Source organism: Orbicella faveolata, unplaced genomic scaffold, assembly GCF_042242905.1.
Source record: "Orbicella faveolata isolate gen_17 unplaced genomic scaffold, um_ofav_v1 contig_2, whole genome shotgun sequence".
In the NCBI taxonomy this organism is placed as follows: Eukaryota; Metazoa; Cnidaria; class Anthozoa; order Scleractinia; family Merulinidae; genus Orbicella; species Orbicella faveolata.
This window is the reverse complement of record NW_028301547.1, coordinates 535,966-551,286: the sequence shown is the minus strand read 5'-3', so window position 1 is coordinate 551,286 and position 15,321 is coordinate 535,966. Positions and strand designations below refer to the sequence as shown.

The window sequence follows — 15,321 nt, the reverse complement described above, 5'->3', positions numbered from 1 at the left end:
ATTGTTCTCGCAATACCTCTCGGCCTTAAAAACAAACAATGATTCCATTCGGCTTTGAATGATATGCGATTATGCGGTTCGTGGAGTATTAATAATTAAACCTACCAGACTTTTCGCTTCAAAAATTTATTTCTTATTTTTGCCTCTTTATGAAGAGGGAGAAAGCGATTTTCTTGCATTTTACTGTATAATTTCAAGTTTTTTGTCTAAAAAAAAGCAAAGATAAAGGCTCAGTTCTCTCGCTGATTCTTGTTGATCGTGAGTTTCCATGGTAACGGGCTTGGAGAATATTCTAGTTTAAACAGGTGCTTGCTAGCCGACATTTATGTCACAGACTAAAATTACTCGGAAATCCTTTAGAATTCAAAAATTAACAAAATCTGTTACGAGTTATTTCAAGACAAAACTTTCAAGACTAAAATTAATTTTTTCGCAATAATCGCTAAAAAAAAGTCTTCCGACTCGAAATTATTCCAAATACGTTAGGCGGTGTAGCAGAATCTCGAATTGATTTGTTGATAAACAAGCGCTTCGAAAAAAGGTATGACGTAACAAAGTGCTGAATAGCCAACTCATAGCAGGTAGTTCTGTTGTTTTGGGCGAATCACAGCGCAAACGTTTTCCTTGCTTATCTTCATAAATATAGACCAAATCCGGGCGTTTCAAGATTATTTCGTCCGTACGAAATTTCGAACTGAAAGCTTCAGTTGAACTAACCTGAGACATCTTAATCGCTGACATAAGACTGCTTGTAAAATTCTGCTTCAGCCCATGGCTAATGAATCTACGATGTTATCTTTTCAAATGAACGACATTTATGCCAACTGGCCAGCTAATGACATGTATGGATGCAGCCAGAACACACTGACACAGTTACAAGAGAAAGTTTTACGGTCCCTGTCAAAGAAACGGGAGGAAGACAGTTTACAAGTGGTTCCAGAAAACGACAGCGTTTTTGAAGATCTTTCTCCAAGTCCCTATCTCGCAATGCATGAGGTTGTTTCCCGCGAGAAACGTGCGGTAAAAGGATCTCAAAACATATCACATTGTCGCACTGAACCGAAGACTGAAATCAAGCGAAACTTGAACTACCCTTGGAGTCCGAAATTGAATAAATCAATTCTTCTGGATGCGTTTAATTCAGCAGAACCACTACGTACTCCAACCTTTCCATTCTCGCCGCTTGCAAAAAATCCAGGTGATATCTCGTCACCTGCAAGTCCCTTAGCCATGATGTTGTTGAGTCCGTTTGGTCGCAAACCTTCCGAGGACCTCTCCATGTACCTACCCGAGAATTTCACTCCGGCGGCAACTCTGGAGCGTCTTGAACGTTCAGTTAGTACTACAGTGTTTGAATTTCCTGTTGTAGAACAAAACCAGGACGAATGTGAAGGAACAGAATTAAAACGCGAAGATAGCGAGAGTAAAATTGCTGACACGGTGGAGGACGATTATTTACAAACGAACGCTCAAGATCTGGAGGTATTCTTCAATTTGAATAATGACAATTGCTTTGGAGTTTGCAAGGTGCAACAACTTGAGCTTGGACAGCAGCCTGCTTTGGCACAAAACAAAGGAAGAAGAAAAAGAGGAAGACAAAAGGAAATCGGGGAGGGTTGTGGAGTTGTTGTAGGTTTCAGGAATAAACTCGAACGAAAACGTCGCAGCGAAATGAATTCTAAATATGACAAATTGAGACAATGCATCCCAGAAATAGAGAGCAGACACAAAGTTTCTAAAATACTTGTACTTAAATCTGCGGTGCAATACATTCAGGAACTTCAGAGGCAAGACGAACTGCTGACCAAGCAAAAGAATATTGAGAAATTAAAAAACGACGAGTTATTGAAAAACCTTGTAAGAATTAGCTCGTAATTCCCACGAAAATACAAAAGAATTTTTAGCAGGATATGATCATGAATTGCTTGCCATAGAATTGGATAAATTTATATTTCATATAAAATACTATTGTATGTTAGTGCGCTTCTCTTGTAAGCACTATTAAATATAAGCGGTCGACACCGGACAATTTCCTCGGGGCTGATTAAGCCGAGCATAAAGTTGTAACACGTTTGTATATGTTTCCACTCACTCGGTGTCCGTTGAAAGTACGTCAAAGTGGGTGCCGGTGATTTAAACGTCTCTTAGAAACAACACCTTCAGGGAAATATTCTGCCCACGTGAAGCTGTCAGAACAGTGAACTGCTAACATTGACACAAAAATAATTACAAATGTTGCTTCTCAAGCCTTGATGAATCAAAAAACGTGAGACAACTTTGATATGTTTTAACAGAAAATCCGGTACAGCGTTTGTTTGTTTTTTTTCACTCGTCTGGCCACTTTAATTTATGAAACGACAGTTTGTCGATGTCTCACCCAGTCAGACCTAGGTTTAGAATCCAGTCTCCCTCTCTCTCTGAGATTAAGTCAGACATTTCCTAGGCAACCAGACGTTCAGTTTCGCCCTCGGCTTTCCGGACGCACAAACGGACATGAAAAAACTTCCGTTAGACAACAGAACAGATCCATCCGCGGACTTCAATTGCTTAATAACATTCAGGAAGTTTAGACACATTTCCTGCCCTCTACATACAGCCACCCACGTTACAGTGCGCGCTCAACTTGACCTTTTCCTTATCCGTTGTCTTAGTTAACATCGCTCTCACGTCTAATTTCCAAACTTTAAATGAAAAAATGCCACCACATTTTCGTCGATAAAAGAAAAATTACATGAAAGATAGTCGATATTTAGCTGCTTGAGCTTTATAAAAATGGAACATCTGAAGATGCTTCATTCCCAGAGGAGCATATGTGATTCTCTTGTTTGTAATGCGTAGGTTATATATGATTCATATAGTTGGGAAAATCCCTTACTGACAAAAGTCCCGAACATTGCAAGAAAAGCCAGTCTTTCTCAAACGCAAAAATTAGTCCCGAAAACTCGGCAAACACACGAAAAATTGTCATTTGACAAAGTTAAACCTCCGTAAAAATTTACGTACGTGTGTGGTATTCGAAAAACTTCTGATTGCCGCCGAACAGACACGTCAAACATCATCGCCGTTTCGTCGCTTTTTTGGCGATCAAAAGTTGACTGACAAATACATCTCTGTCAACCACACTTCAGTAAAATTAAGGTCTGTTTATTTTTTTACCACTGAAAAAGAGTCTATTACGTCAAACACCTGTGTAAATATATGACACATGATCATTCCAGTGGGCTGCGAGCTTGCAAATTTCAGCCGGCACTCATCGCTATTGGGTTATCTAGAATTTGATGTTGACGATGCACCAGCCGATTTGGCCGACAGCGATGATAAGTGGACGTACCGTAAATCCTCGAATTAGCGCCCGGGGCGCTTATTTCAAATTTAGGAGAAGACGGGGGGGGGGGGGTTTATTCGAGGGGGGCGCTTATTTAATTTTTCCCAAATCGTGCCCTGACATGAACATTTTTTTTTAATACATCATGCGGACGTAAACAACAACAAAAGCTGTTTATCAACATAAAAAGCTGATCCTAAAGTTTAAATCGCGGCACCATTAGAAATTCCTGTGGTCACAAACCGTGAACTGAAACAATGTACAAATTTAATACTACACGATGAAAACTATACATCCTTTGCTCTCTCATTACTCGTCTACAAAATAGGGGAAGGGAAGGGGTTGCGCTTATTCGAGGGGGAACGCTTATTTTAAATTTTTGGTCAATAGGAGGGGCACTTATTCGAAGGGGCGCTTATTCGAGGGGGGTAGGGCGCTAATTCGAGGATTTACGGTATTTGTAGGCTATCCTAGTGGCCGTCATCATGAAATACTATCAGAGAATACAAATGCGAAAGGAAGGTCTTTCAGCGTTTGTGTTCATTTATCTTTTCTTACTTCCGAGTCCACAGAGGGTTTATCTAACAAATCGAAACATTGAGAAAACAACTATTTCCATTTCTTGTATCGGTTCTATTTATTCTCGAGGAGGCAAAGAGAAGTTTAGATCAAAATATTTGGGGCGTATACGAAAAAGATAGCGGTCCACCATGAGTCAAGAGGACGTAGAAATGCTGCGCTTATTATTGTTAAGGCATCGAGAGTAAAGCCACTAATTTACGTAACTTTCAAGGTCATTTCTCTCTCGAAAAAATGTTCAAATGTTGTTGTTTACAGTGGACAATGCGCTTTAAGCCACACCTAGCAAGCATGCCAATATTAATAGACGTATTGGTTTATGATAGGCTACAGGCATACCAGTAATAATATAGAGGAGTCGAGATCCATGCATACCGCTGATAATATAGAGAAGTAGCAGTTTATAATGAGCCATAAGTTCACGACAGAGAAGCATGGCAATAACTTGTGGCAGGTACCAGGAAAAAAAGAATTCGCACCATCGCTTTAGTATTATACCAAAAATTGAACTAACTTGAAACTTTCAGTACTGCAAAATGACGTCATTTCTGTGATTTATGTTCTGAAAAGCACGTCATCCTAGGAGTTTCACCACTGGTGCTATATTATAACGGAAATTCGAGTTATAAATAGGCAGAATTCTTTTTAGAACGCGAGTGAAGAGTGCTGCTTGTATTTGTCGAGGGTAATTCCTATATATTCACCATAAACATAGAAATGTTACGATGCGAATGTTCGCTATTTCCCTTAAAAACCTGCTGGAATTTCTTGGAATCGCGCGGAGGCCTTCCACAAACAGCCGCATATTTTTGGGATATCCAGAAGTTTCCCAGATCTTAAGAAAGTATTACGATATTTAGAAAATTTAGGGATATTTAGGAATATCAGAAGCATATAAGATTATATGCTTCTGAAAATATTCATAGTCATTTTTTGCTTAGCTCTGTGTTTTATTTAGAAAAAACGTTTATGAAATTTAGAAGTTTTTTTGAGAATTTCTGGCAAGGTATTTAGGCGAGTTACGTGACATTTGTGGAAAGACCTTATCGCGCGTTCACTCGATAATGTACGCACGTGACGCAAGCTGAGTGCATTATTGAGTTATAATGAGCTCAATAATTGCTTCACTCTCGCAATTCCTTGTTAAATACCACGTTAGAAATAGAATTACAAGATCATCTAGCAACCCCTGGCAAGTTAATCAAGAAACAGTTTGATATATTCCGATCTAGTGATCGCAAGTAACTTGCCTCAGTCCCCTTCTCGCTTCCACAGCTGAATCAAAATAACTTTTAGTTGTTCATGATGTGATGACGGCGTTCCTGATGGCATTTTTGCGTGTTTTCGCCTAGTTAAGGCAATATATCGTAAGTTTATACGCTGACCGATATTCGATTTCTTTCATAGGATGATTGAAAAGGATTATTTTTTTACAATGGTAACCTAAAACATGCCATAAATTAACGTTACGACTGGACACAACATTGTTCAGCACGAACATCTTAGATCACGCCATGAGACATTTCTCACGCGAAGTTCCAATTTACTTTTCGAAATCTGATGGCTGGGAACACAAGACTCAACATTCATCATCAACGAATTGTGCAGCCGTTATAGTGGTCAAGGAAACAGCGATCAAGATACAGAACAAGCCTGTGGCAACATTTGCATTTGACTTGAAAATAATTAGTTGCTATGGCGACTGCTTCTAATATTTACAAAATTTTCCTCTCATGCGCGAACTTTCAGCGCGTTGTTCAACAACACCCGAGCAACAATTAGCGCTTACATGTCACCCGATGCGTCACAAACATTAACGAACCGTTCGAGAACAGAACAAAGGAAAAAGCAGGATATTTTTCGATTTATTTGGTCGTTGTATTTGGACATGTGCCCTATGATGGACGCCGCGGTGATGAAGCAACATAGCGAGTTAGACGCAGACTACCTGGTTCTGGCAAGCATCGAAACTTCCTCATCAGATGATGAAAGCGAAAGCGACGAAGGTGATGTCTTCAGCGTGAGTTGCCACGGAAGTCATTTTAAACAGCTGAAGGAACAACCGAAGCAATGCGACGAGCTCGCTATCAAGAGAAGAAAGCTTCACACACAGCTTAACTTGCTGAATTCAGATCTTATGTCGATGACATTTGGCGGGAGTAGGACAAGCCCTGATCAACCTTCATGTGGTTTTGTTTTTGATAAACGCGCAAGGAAAGTACCGCGAAACAAACGATTGTCGCGAAAGATCGACGCTACTGGATCGAAAACGCGAAGAATTTCACCCCGCACTACTTGAATGCGAAGAACTGTTAGACGCCGATATCTCGACAAAGAAAAGCTGTGAATTGCCTTAACGGCCTGGCCGATGGCAAGAAAAAGAACTTTTAACGGAGCACTTCTGAGAATAAGCTAGGATTTCGAAAGAGAACAATAAGTTCTCTACTGCAATGGATGTTATTCAAAGAGCGCAAAGAATACTCCAGATTTAGAGCTGGAAAAAAAAAAACGATGACCCTAGAATATCGCAGAAAGGAATTTCATAGATTATTGCTATCATAAAAATTGTATATAGTGATATAAGAGAGCAAATATGTACTTATTTATTTATGTTATTGCAAAAATTATGATAAAATTGACGGAAATGGAAGAGAATAACGCCACAATAATATGAGAATAAATATTTAACTATGGAGGCTAATTTGCAGTTGTCCTGAAAGCCTGGTTAATGATGTGAGCGTTTTGAAACATTATAATTTAGAATGAATGACAACCGTTGCTTACTAAAATATGTACAGTGTGGAATCCCGATTTTGCCATCCTCCAAGGGAAACTTGGTTCGAAAAATCGGGTAGTTCGAGAAATCGGGGGTAATATTGCAGTGTTCGACTGACGAGAGGGAAAAGACTTTTGGTTTGAGTTATCGGGAGGTTAAAAAAAATGAGGGTTCGAGAAATCGGGATTCCACTACATTGTGTAAAATGCGTATCTTGAAATGCCGAGATCGATATTTTCGTTAGTTAGCTCGACTACACCTCTCTAGCTCAACTTTAATTGATCATTTCTGGGCAAACTATTTCAGTTTACATCGATAAGTTCTGACCTTCCACCAATATCATAGCATTCCAATCCTTCTTTAGAAATATCGCTTCAAAGAACTAAAGGAAGCTAGTATTCTGTCTACGTTTGTTATTTCTGATTACCATCATCAAAAGGACCACGTATTTACTTGTTATGGTCTGTTTGGCACGTTACCGTGGCAACGTAATAGACGAAATCATCCTTTTACATAAACAGTAGCAAGCAAGAACCCTATTACGGCTAAAGTAGTTCAACCATAAATAATCAGATAAGCAAAACAAGATATTTTTTGTCAATCATGCTGTAAAATAAAAAAATACTGACATAGATGTTTAAAATCACTTTGAAGGGCACCTGTTACACCATTAGAATTTTAACACCGATTACAACCGAGCCGAAATTTTTCAAAGTAGCTACAAAAGTCCCCTAGCCTATCACGTTGCGAAGATGAAACCGTTAATACTCAAAACATCAGCTTCACCTCCGTACAGCGGTTAATTTACATTTATTAACTTCCGAGTCGATAAATATCAAAGTATCTTCTATCCAAACGCAGTCCTCGATCTAGAAAATAAAAGCATCAGTTTCTTGAGAGACCGAGTGTTTTGGTTCCAAATTTGAAAAAAAAAAAACACGGCGTTGGTCTGAGAATTGGAGTAACTGGACGCGCTTAAACACAATACAGGCTTTCATTTGAGTTCGAACGAGTAAGACTGGGCACACGAACGGGAACAACTGCTTGGCCCCATTCCAACTCATTCGCGTTATACAGCTCTCCGTCCTAAATGAATTTCAAGCCAAGTCACTGGATCGTAAAGCAAAATGTGGACACTTAAAATGCAGTTCTTCTTTGCGATAAACGCCACGCAATATTTACGCTATATCAGTTTTCTACTGACTTAAACTGCTAACCGTAACGGATACGCTTTCTTTTCAGATAAGAAAGTTGTTCCGATGCGATTAAAAGTAAGACCTCTCCGAGCTGCATGGCGACCACGGCTAATGCGGACACCTATCGAAGGTGGACACTTCTCTAAAGTGAAGGCCTCTCCCAGACAAACCCTTTTCCAACACAGAAACCTTTCTTGGGAAAAAATCTTTTCAAGATGGAAACTTCTCTAAGACGAACTCGTCAGAGAGGCAGACACCTCTCCAAGATTGACACCTGTCTAAGACGGACACCACTCCTAAGGCAACACACTAGTAGTGAACACTAGGGCTGAACACGTTCACTAATCAATCAGCATCACTGGAAACTGTTATATTTTCTGTTAATTGGTTTCATGAAAGGCCAGTAATGATGCATCCAAGGTTGGATTCGTCCACACAGCTCCCTCCCCTTACATATCCTATAAGAATTGCCTGCAGGCGTAGAATACAGGTAACTCTGGTGGATTCGTATTAAAAGTAATAATAAATGAAAAACTGCATTTGTTTTAGTGAAATGCAGGACATGTAACCGTGACCTAGAACTTTCAGATTATGCGAAAACTAATGGCTGCTAAAAATGTCGTATTAGGTACGATTCCGCTCGGAATCCCGAAAATGGTCTGCTTACACAGTCCCCTCGTGATACTGGAAAATGGTTTCACTGCCGGCGATGAACATGGTACCATCCCCAGTTTATTCAAGTCATTTGTGAACACTGACAAAAAAAAGAAAGAAACCTATCAAACTTTGGGTTTGACTTTTGGTCGCCATTGTCTCAGGAAATTCAAACCATAACAATAGGCAAAGTTTGATATGAAGAAGAACAAATGAGGATAGGCTATTGACGAGCTAAGAAGAAGAATCACTCCTGTGCAAAGATGCTATCTTTGTTGTATACAACAGAAGAACTAACAATAGATCTCTTTCTATTCTTCTCTACACAACAGGACGAAAAATGTTAACGCTTTCTGCTTTAAGGTTTAACTTTTGAGTCAATGCACCACGTGGAATATTATATGAGATAAATGAAAATATGAGCCAACTGAGAGAGATGAAATAAGTATGTTATGCGCCGTACAAGAAGAGTGACTATTGTAACAATTATAGTACGGTCCATAACATACAACACGTTCTCAAGATGTGCCAGATGCATAATATGTGTTGTGATGCTTTACTGTCAATCCATCAATATGTCTTCCTACTGCAATGGAAACAGGCGAGTCACAATTGACCAGCCACCAATTACAGCCCATTTTCATCTTGATCCGGCCGTTGCTCGCAAGAGGTTTTACGGGCCAAATGTTCGATGAGTAAATTTTCAAACATCATGTCGAAGATGAAAGATGTCTTGATGAATTCCAAACGAAAAATTTTAATTCAATTACCGCTTTTGTATTATTCGAAATGACCTTAAAAAACTTCTTCAACGTTTTTATTGGTTTTCAATAAACACCTTGGATGTTTGAGATGGAGATGTAAGTAGTGCGGTCAGTATATTTCAAATTTGAACGATTTCTGATGAAAGCTCTAGCGGGAACATTTTCGGTTTGTTTACAAGAAACCAGCCTTGGTTTGAGATTTTTCCTGTTTTTTTTTTTCCATAGTATTCCATGCCTGGATATTTTACAGCGCTTGAGCCAACTTTTGTTTATGCCATCGAATAAACAATTGTCCTACAAAAACAGATGTTATGTGCGTGAGTAGTACACGTTTACGTCAGCGGAAAAAAGGTCAAAATGAAGAAAAATAACTTGAAACCAAAGAAAAATAACAAAGGTCAGTTTTTATAACACACCAGGTTACATGTCTTTTGTGTACCGATCCCAGGCAACCACACATGAATGACAAGGAACGAACAGCTTTTCAAGTCTTTGTGAAGTCGAGACAGCGAAATTAGCTTCTTTTTACTAGAATTGTCAGTCTGTAAACATTGTTGTTTTTGAAATTTTCTTTCCAAGTTTTTCTAACTTCTCCTGAGACAAGGAAAGGTTTGCATAAAATCTACTATTCTGAAAGAGAGATTTGTTTTATGCTTACCCTGGCAATTCCTTTCCTGCATGCATGGTATGGCTGTGTGGACTCTTGTGGCTTGCGTCGCTTGTGAAACTCGGTTTAACGTGTAGCTAGCTAGTCATTAAACAATCTGTTTGTTATATTATTTGTAAGCTCTGCTCGTAGTAAGCTCCAGCTTATAGTCTTGGCTTTGGACAGCGTAACCTTGAACAGGCCATTTCCTAGTTGCCTTTTGTCTCTATGTCAAAACGGGTCTTCGTGCAAAACTATTCGCTTGAAAATGTGTTCCCTCTACTGGTTCTTTTTCATTCAAATCAATCTCATTTTCATATGAAAGGTTTTGCACGAGTCCTCGTTTTGAAACAGAGGCACAAGGTATCTCGGAAATGGCTTACCACACATTTTACTTTGTCGAAATTGGCGGAAGAGAAAGCTGTCCCACAAGAGTCAAACTCTATGTGTAACACAAAATAAAACATCGCCCATACCTTTAAACTGTTTGGATGATGCACCAGTCATTTGAACCCCCCCCCCCCCCTCCCCCGCCCTCCATACCCGGGGCAAAGCGGTGGTTTTCATCTCGTTTTCACTCGATTTAGGTTCCTTGGTAGTCGGGGAATCCACCTCTTTTCACGACTTCGCTATAAAATGCGATGGCTGAGCGGGAGTTTGGCGGGGATTTCACTCGTGGTTCACGATCTCTTTTAGAAGACTAGGTTCAAGTTGCATTTTCGCAGAAAACATGGAGGCTGCACAACTAACAAAGAAGGTATGATTTCAATCGCACAATAAATACAGTATCATGCCTCTTCGGAGCCATCGATAACAAAAGGTTAAATATCCCATGCACTGATTTGCCGTGTTTTAAGTGATTTTTTTATTCTATATTTCAATGGACTGCAAGAAAAAGAAGAAACGAAGAGGAAGGGGGAAAAATCAGTAACCTTGACTTCAGTGGTGTAAAAAAAGCCTGTGAAAGCTCCAGTTGTTAAAAGAGTTCACTCTGAATTTTTCCCCCGCAAGACGGGACTTTCACTGCATTTCACTGACAGTAAAAGTGCGCCGGGTATCGCGCAATGGAGGGGGGAGGTGAGGGGTGGGGGTGGGGCGGGGGTTTAAAATGACTAGTGCATAATTAAGAGGCTCGGATAAGCTTAGATACATATGTTGCACATGTTTCCAGACCACAATCAATTTCCAGTTCAAGATGTTAGCATGTGAATATACCCGCCCCTCATTACTTCAGACAGTTTTGGCGTTTGTTTCTCTCAGAAAACTCTGAACTGCCGAGAAATGATGAGAGACGGCGCATTATCCGCAGGTTAGCATGTGAAGTGCAAGTGTGCTTTTATTGAAGATGCATCTCTAGGTGACGTCATGGTAGGCAGTGCTAAACAGAGAAACTTTTTTTTTTATTTGTGCGTCTGCAATGTTATCTAAAGCAAAACCGTGTGATATGTGATTAAACTCGGCTAATAAAAGCAGACCGCACAGATTGATCGCCAGCTTTTGCGCCCTGTGTTAGCAGTGATTGCCGACCATTCCTGGCACGTGTTTCAGCTTAACGCGTCCAACCTCTCGTTCCTGTGTAAAACGGGAAGTCGGAAATAGGAGCTGAACAGCGTTGAACAGCGCAACAGATAACATCACTATATTGGTTACGATAATAAATCATGGACCAGAATAGAAACGAGAAACCGCAGAGTAATTAAGTGGCTTTGTTGACTAGAGTTTCCTTTTTCTTGGAAGCCAACCCTTGAACAGTTACAGGAAGTGTATACTAGTAGCGATTCCAAGGTAAACCTCACAGACGCGACGAAGTCATTAAAAATTGCTCATGTTGGCGCAAGTTTGCTTTCACTTGACAGGTAACCACTGAAATGGCTATAGGAAGTTTACGTATGTGATGTGATCGGCAGCGTTCCAAGGCATAACTTGTGCGATCAAGGAAGTGATAATGGTGATAATAATTAAAAATCAGTGCCCGCGAGCGCTTTCTATAAACAACCATTGAACAATGCGTGGAAGTGCAAGTCAAGTTACATAAAATAGTGGTTTGACGCAAAGTTTGACCTGCGGTTTAGAAATGTATACAATTCATTGCTTAAGGAAGTGACTGCACTGAAAAACAACTCCGCCTTGACAGACCGGAAGTGCCATTAGCCCGCGTCTCTTTTGTAAACGTTTCCCATCAAATCGAGCAATATGAACTTGATCGTCTCTTTCCTTTACCCATTTTTTCCTTAGCATCGAAGCGATTAATTCGGCTTTGATGTTGCTTGGTTCGTTTGAAGTGTAAGTAATAGATTGATTGAAGAATTCGATTGCCCGCAAATTTGGATTTGCTAAAGAAACAAGAGTGCCGCATCTGTTTGGTGCCACTTGAACCGAACTAAAACAGCACTTCAATACACTACAAAATATGCTCTTGCATGTCCAATCTCAACAAGGCGAGAATTACTCACTTAAAGTCAAGATTCTCATAGCACTGTCAGGCTATCAAATAAGTTAATAAGGTTACGTGCTGTTTCTCTGACGAAGGGCTTTGACCAGACGCGCTCACGAATATATCGAAAAACATTTCGTGACTTGTGTGCGTCATATAACTTGTTGTCTATCAACGTGTTGAGCATACTTTTTTAATGCAAATTGAATTCATGCTTTGAATAAGTTTTAGTTTTGGAAAATCTAGCATTCGTGTTATTAACTTATTTTTCGTTTAATGCTATTTCTGGGAAATTGATTGCACTTCCCGAGTCGATAACTTGTTTTGTTCTTCTCGGTATCTGCAAAACAAGGAACTAATGTTATCAGAAAAATATAATAGACTGTTACGCACTTTTAGTTAACAATGGTGTGGATCCACTTTGTTTGTACACATACATTTTCCGCTTGTCTATGGCGTGAAGCCAGATGTGCCAGTAGTAATCCGAGCTTCCAAAACCAATTCCACGTCACTGAACAAAGCTCAGTTGGCAAAGCATCAAATCCATATTTACGTTTCTTTGTTACGCTAATAGCCTTCTTTAGACTGTTTTGTTTAAGCTATATATTAATTCTACTTTCACTTTTCCATACTACCTTGCCAGACAATACTTTTGGCAACTTTTCCATCCTTCAAACCTTTGTGCATGCATTTTTACGTTTTGACTGCGGCGTCATTTCTGGATAAAGATGCAACTGTAATCCATATTCACTGTTTCAAGCAGCGCGTTTTTCGCTTTTAAGTGAAGGCGTGTCTCCAGACAAGGTTATATTGGACAAAATAATGCAGATATTCATGATCCTTTGCTCTGTTTCTTACGAGACTCTGTGTGAATATTTTTGCATCCAGGAAAATGTCGATCCTTGAACAAGTCGAAAACATACCGCTCTTTTAAGTCAGTTATACAAACTAGAAAAAGTCGTTTGCCCGCTCATTTATGCGTGTAAGTATCTTTATCGGTTGGAACAGCCTCGCTAAGAAAACAAATGCCATTTGATTTGCAGCTGGGACGATCTTAGCTGCAATACAAACTTATTCAAAAAATCTCTGCTGCAACCTATAATAAGAACGTAAACTTATCACTGCCTCCTGAAAAATCTGTGCTAGTCGGTAGAGAAGCGGATAACCAAACTATCGCTATCAGGCCCTTAAAACATTTTCTTGCCAATTCATGTGTTTTGTATTCAGTTTCTCATGTGTATTGATTGACTCAAAAGTTGCGGAAATTTAATTGTGGCTAAATGAATAGTAAATGTTTCTGTTGACCATTAGGATTAAATTAGTTTCAAAATTATCACTAGTCAGTTAACAGAATGGGAAAAGTGCTCGAACTCCGTTTAGGTTCACGGTGGGGTCTCTGCTGTACCAAAGCTTCCTACAATATCTTTTTCCCCTTTGTTTACGAATATGATGGAATGATTCAAGGCGACACCAGGTCTTGAATTTTATTCAAACAACAGGATTCAAGCGTTGACGCAGTACAATACGGCTGTAGCTGTCCTGCATTTTTTATGGTTAATGAAACCCGAGTTTGCGTCCATTGCAATGAAACCTAATGGAATTTTACCTTTATGTGATGTTGTTTCGATATTTTAGAAAGTGAAACCAGTGAATTTTTCAACTTTTATCTTGTGCGCAGTTGGAAATGAAAGTGAAAAACTCATTGCGTGAGAAAGAAGGCATTATTTTGTTTTTCCCGCCTATTTTTGACAGGCACTTCTGCTGAAAAAGCGCAAAACACTTGAGTTGAGGCTTAGAAGAATAAACCAACCATAACACAATGACAAACTGTTTTTTTCAAACAGTATCATTTCTATTATTTGCGGAGGATTACTGAAAAAAAAAACACAAAACAAATAGTACGTTGCTATACTATAGCGTCTGCGAACTTGCCAAGGCACGAAAGTAAGCGTGACTTAAACACAGTCCAAAATCGTCATCCAGGCTAACTTGATTGTTACAAGGTCATGCCCTTTTAGAGTTATCTCTCGTATCATCAAAAGCCTGACGCACTGCAACGTCGGAAGATTAATGAAAGAACTAAAAGGCCTAAGTGCGCGTAAGACGCAAGCCACGCAAAGATTACACTGAGCCGCCAACGGTCTAGTTTGCGTCTTTGCGCGCGTTTCTATTTTTTTAAACTGACCTCAGAATATTGTAGTCAGTATATAGCATTAAGCTGATTTTTCCTACATCAGTTATGTATGTGAAAAAAAAAAACCTAAATTGTAAAACAGTGCACAAATAGGGTACCAGCAAACAAAGACAATAAAAGGCGACACACATAAAGGTTTGCAATACAAATAACCTATCCCGCCGTCTAATAAGAGACCCATTTGAGCACAATGGTCTTACTGGCGGGAAGAAAAGTGTCCACCAAACACTGATTTCGCAGCACTGTGTGCCGTGCTGCGTGAGTATGATTTGGGTAATCAGCAACCCTATAATCCAACAAAGATATAAAGAAGCTTGTAACATTTAACATGGCAACGTGAGGAGAAAGAGAAAACGACAATGAGGCAACAGTTTTGCTTTAGAGATCGACGATGTGTAAGAAAAGCGACTTTGCTGTTTTTATTTCCTCTTGCAGAGTCCCTTTGTGGTTTTTTGATTGCTTGGTAAAGCCAAAGAAATGTCGGTCACTAAAAGCATTTGTACGTGACAGGTAATTACAGCTGAAATACAAAAGACGAAACACAAGATTTGTTTAACAAAGGCATATAACATATTGCGTGCCAACTAAAATCAGACCGTTGCTACTAGTCACACATTTTGATTACTTTGCTAAAAGCCCTGCGTTTTAACTGAGTTCGTCAATTTCATTAATCTGACTGACTCACGCAATTCGTCCTGATAAATTAAGCGGGAAATTGAAGACTAAAATCCCGAAAACACGAAAGCGCGATAA

General features: G+C 39.5%; 2 protein-coding genes across 2 annotated transcripts; both read left to right on the top strand.

Moving 5' to 3' along the window:
• The first annotated feature begins 388 nt into the window (after positions 1 to 388).
• Positions 389 to 2,075, top strand: LOC110042740 (uncharacterized). Its single transcript, XM_020748112.2, has one exon. It carries the CDS (start codon positions 772 to 774, stop codon positions 1,873 to 1,875), a length of 1,104 nt encoding a protein of 367 aa, XP_020603771.1. The 5' UTR covers positions 389 to 771; the 3' UTR covers positions 1,876 to 2,075.
• A 3,012-nt stretch (positions 2,076 to 5,087) lies between these two features.
• Positions 5,088 to 6,605, top strand: LOC110042892 (uncharacterized). The gene has a single exon (XM_020748275.2). The coding sequence runs from the start codon at positions 5,694 to 5,696 to the stop codon at positions 6,201 to 6,203; it is 510 nt and encodes a 169-aa protein (XP_020603934.2). The 5' UTR covers positions 5,088 to 5,693; the 3' UTR covers positions 6,204 to 6,605.
• The last annotated feature ends 8,716 nt before the right edge of the window (positions 6,606 to 15,321 follow it).

Bases quoted from the DNA above. Each gene is read 5' to 3' on its own strand.
- LOC110042740 (XM_020748112.2), top strand. From the start codon at position 772: ATGGCTAATGAATCTACGATGTTATCTTTTCAAATGAACGACATTTAT.
- LOC110042892 (XM_020748275.2), top strand. From the start codon at position 5,694: ATGTCACCCGATGCGTCACAAACATTAACGAACCGTTCGAGAACAGAA.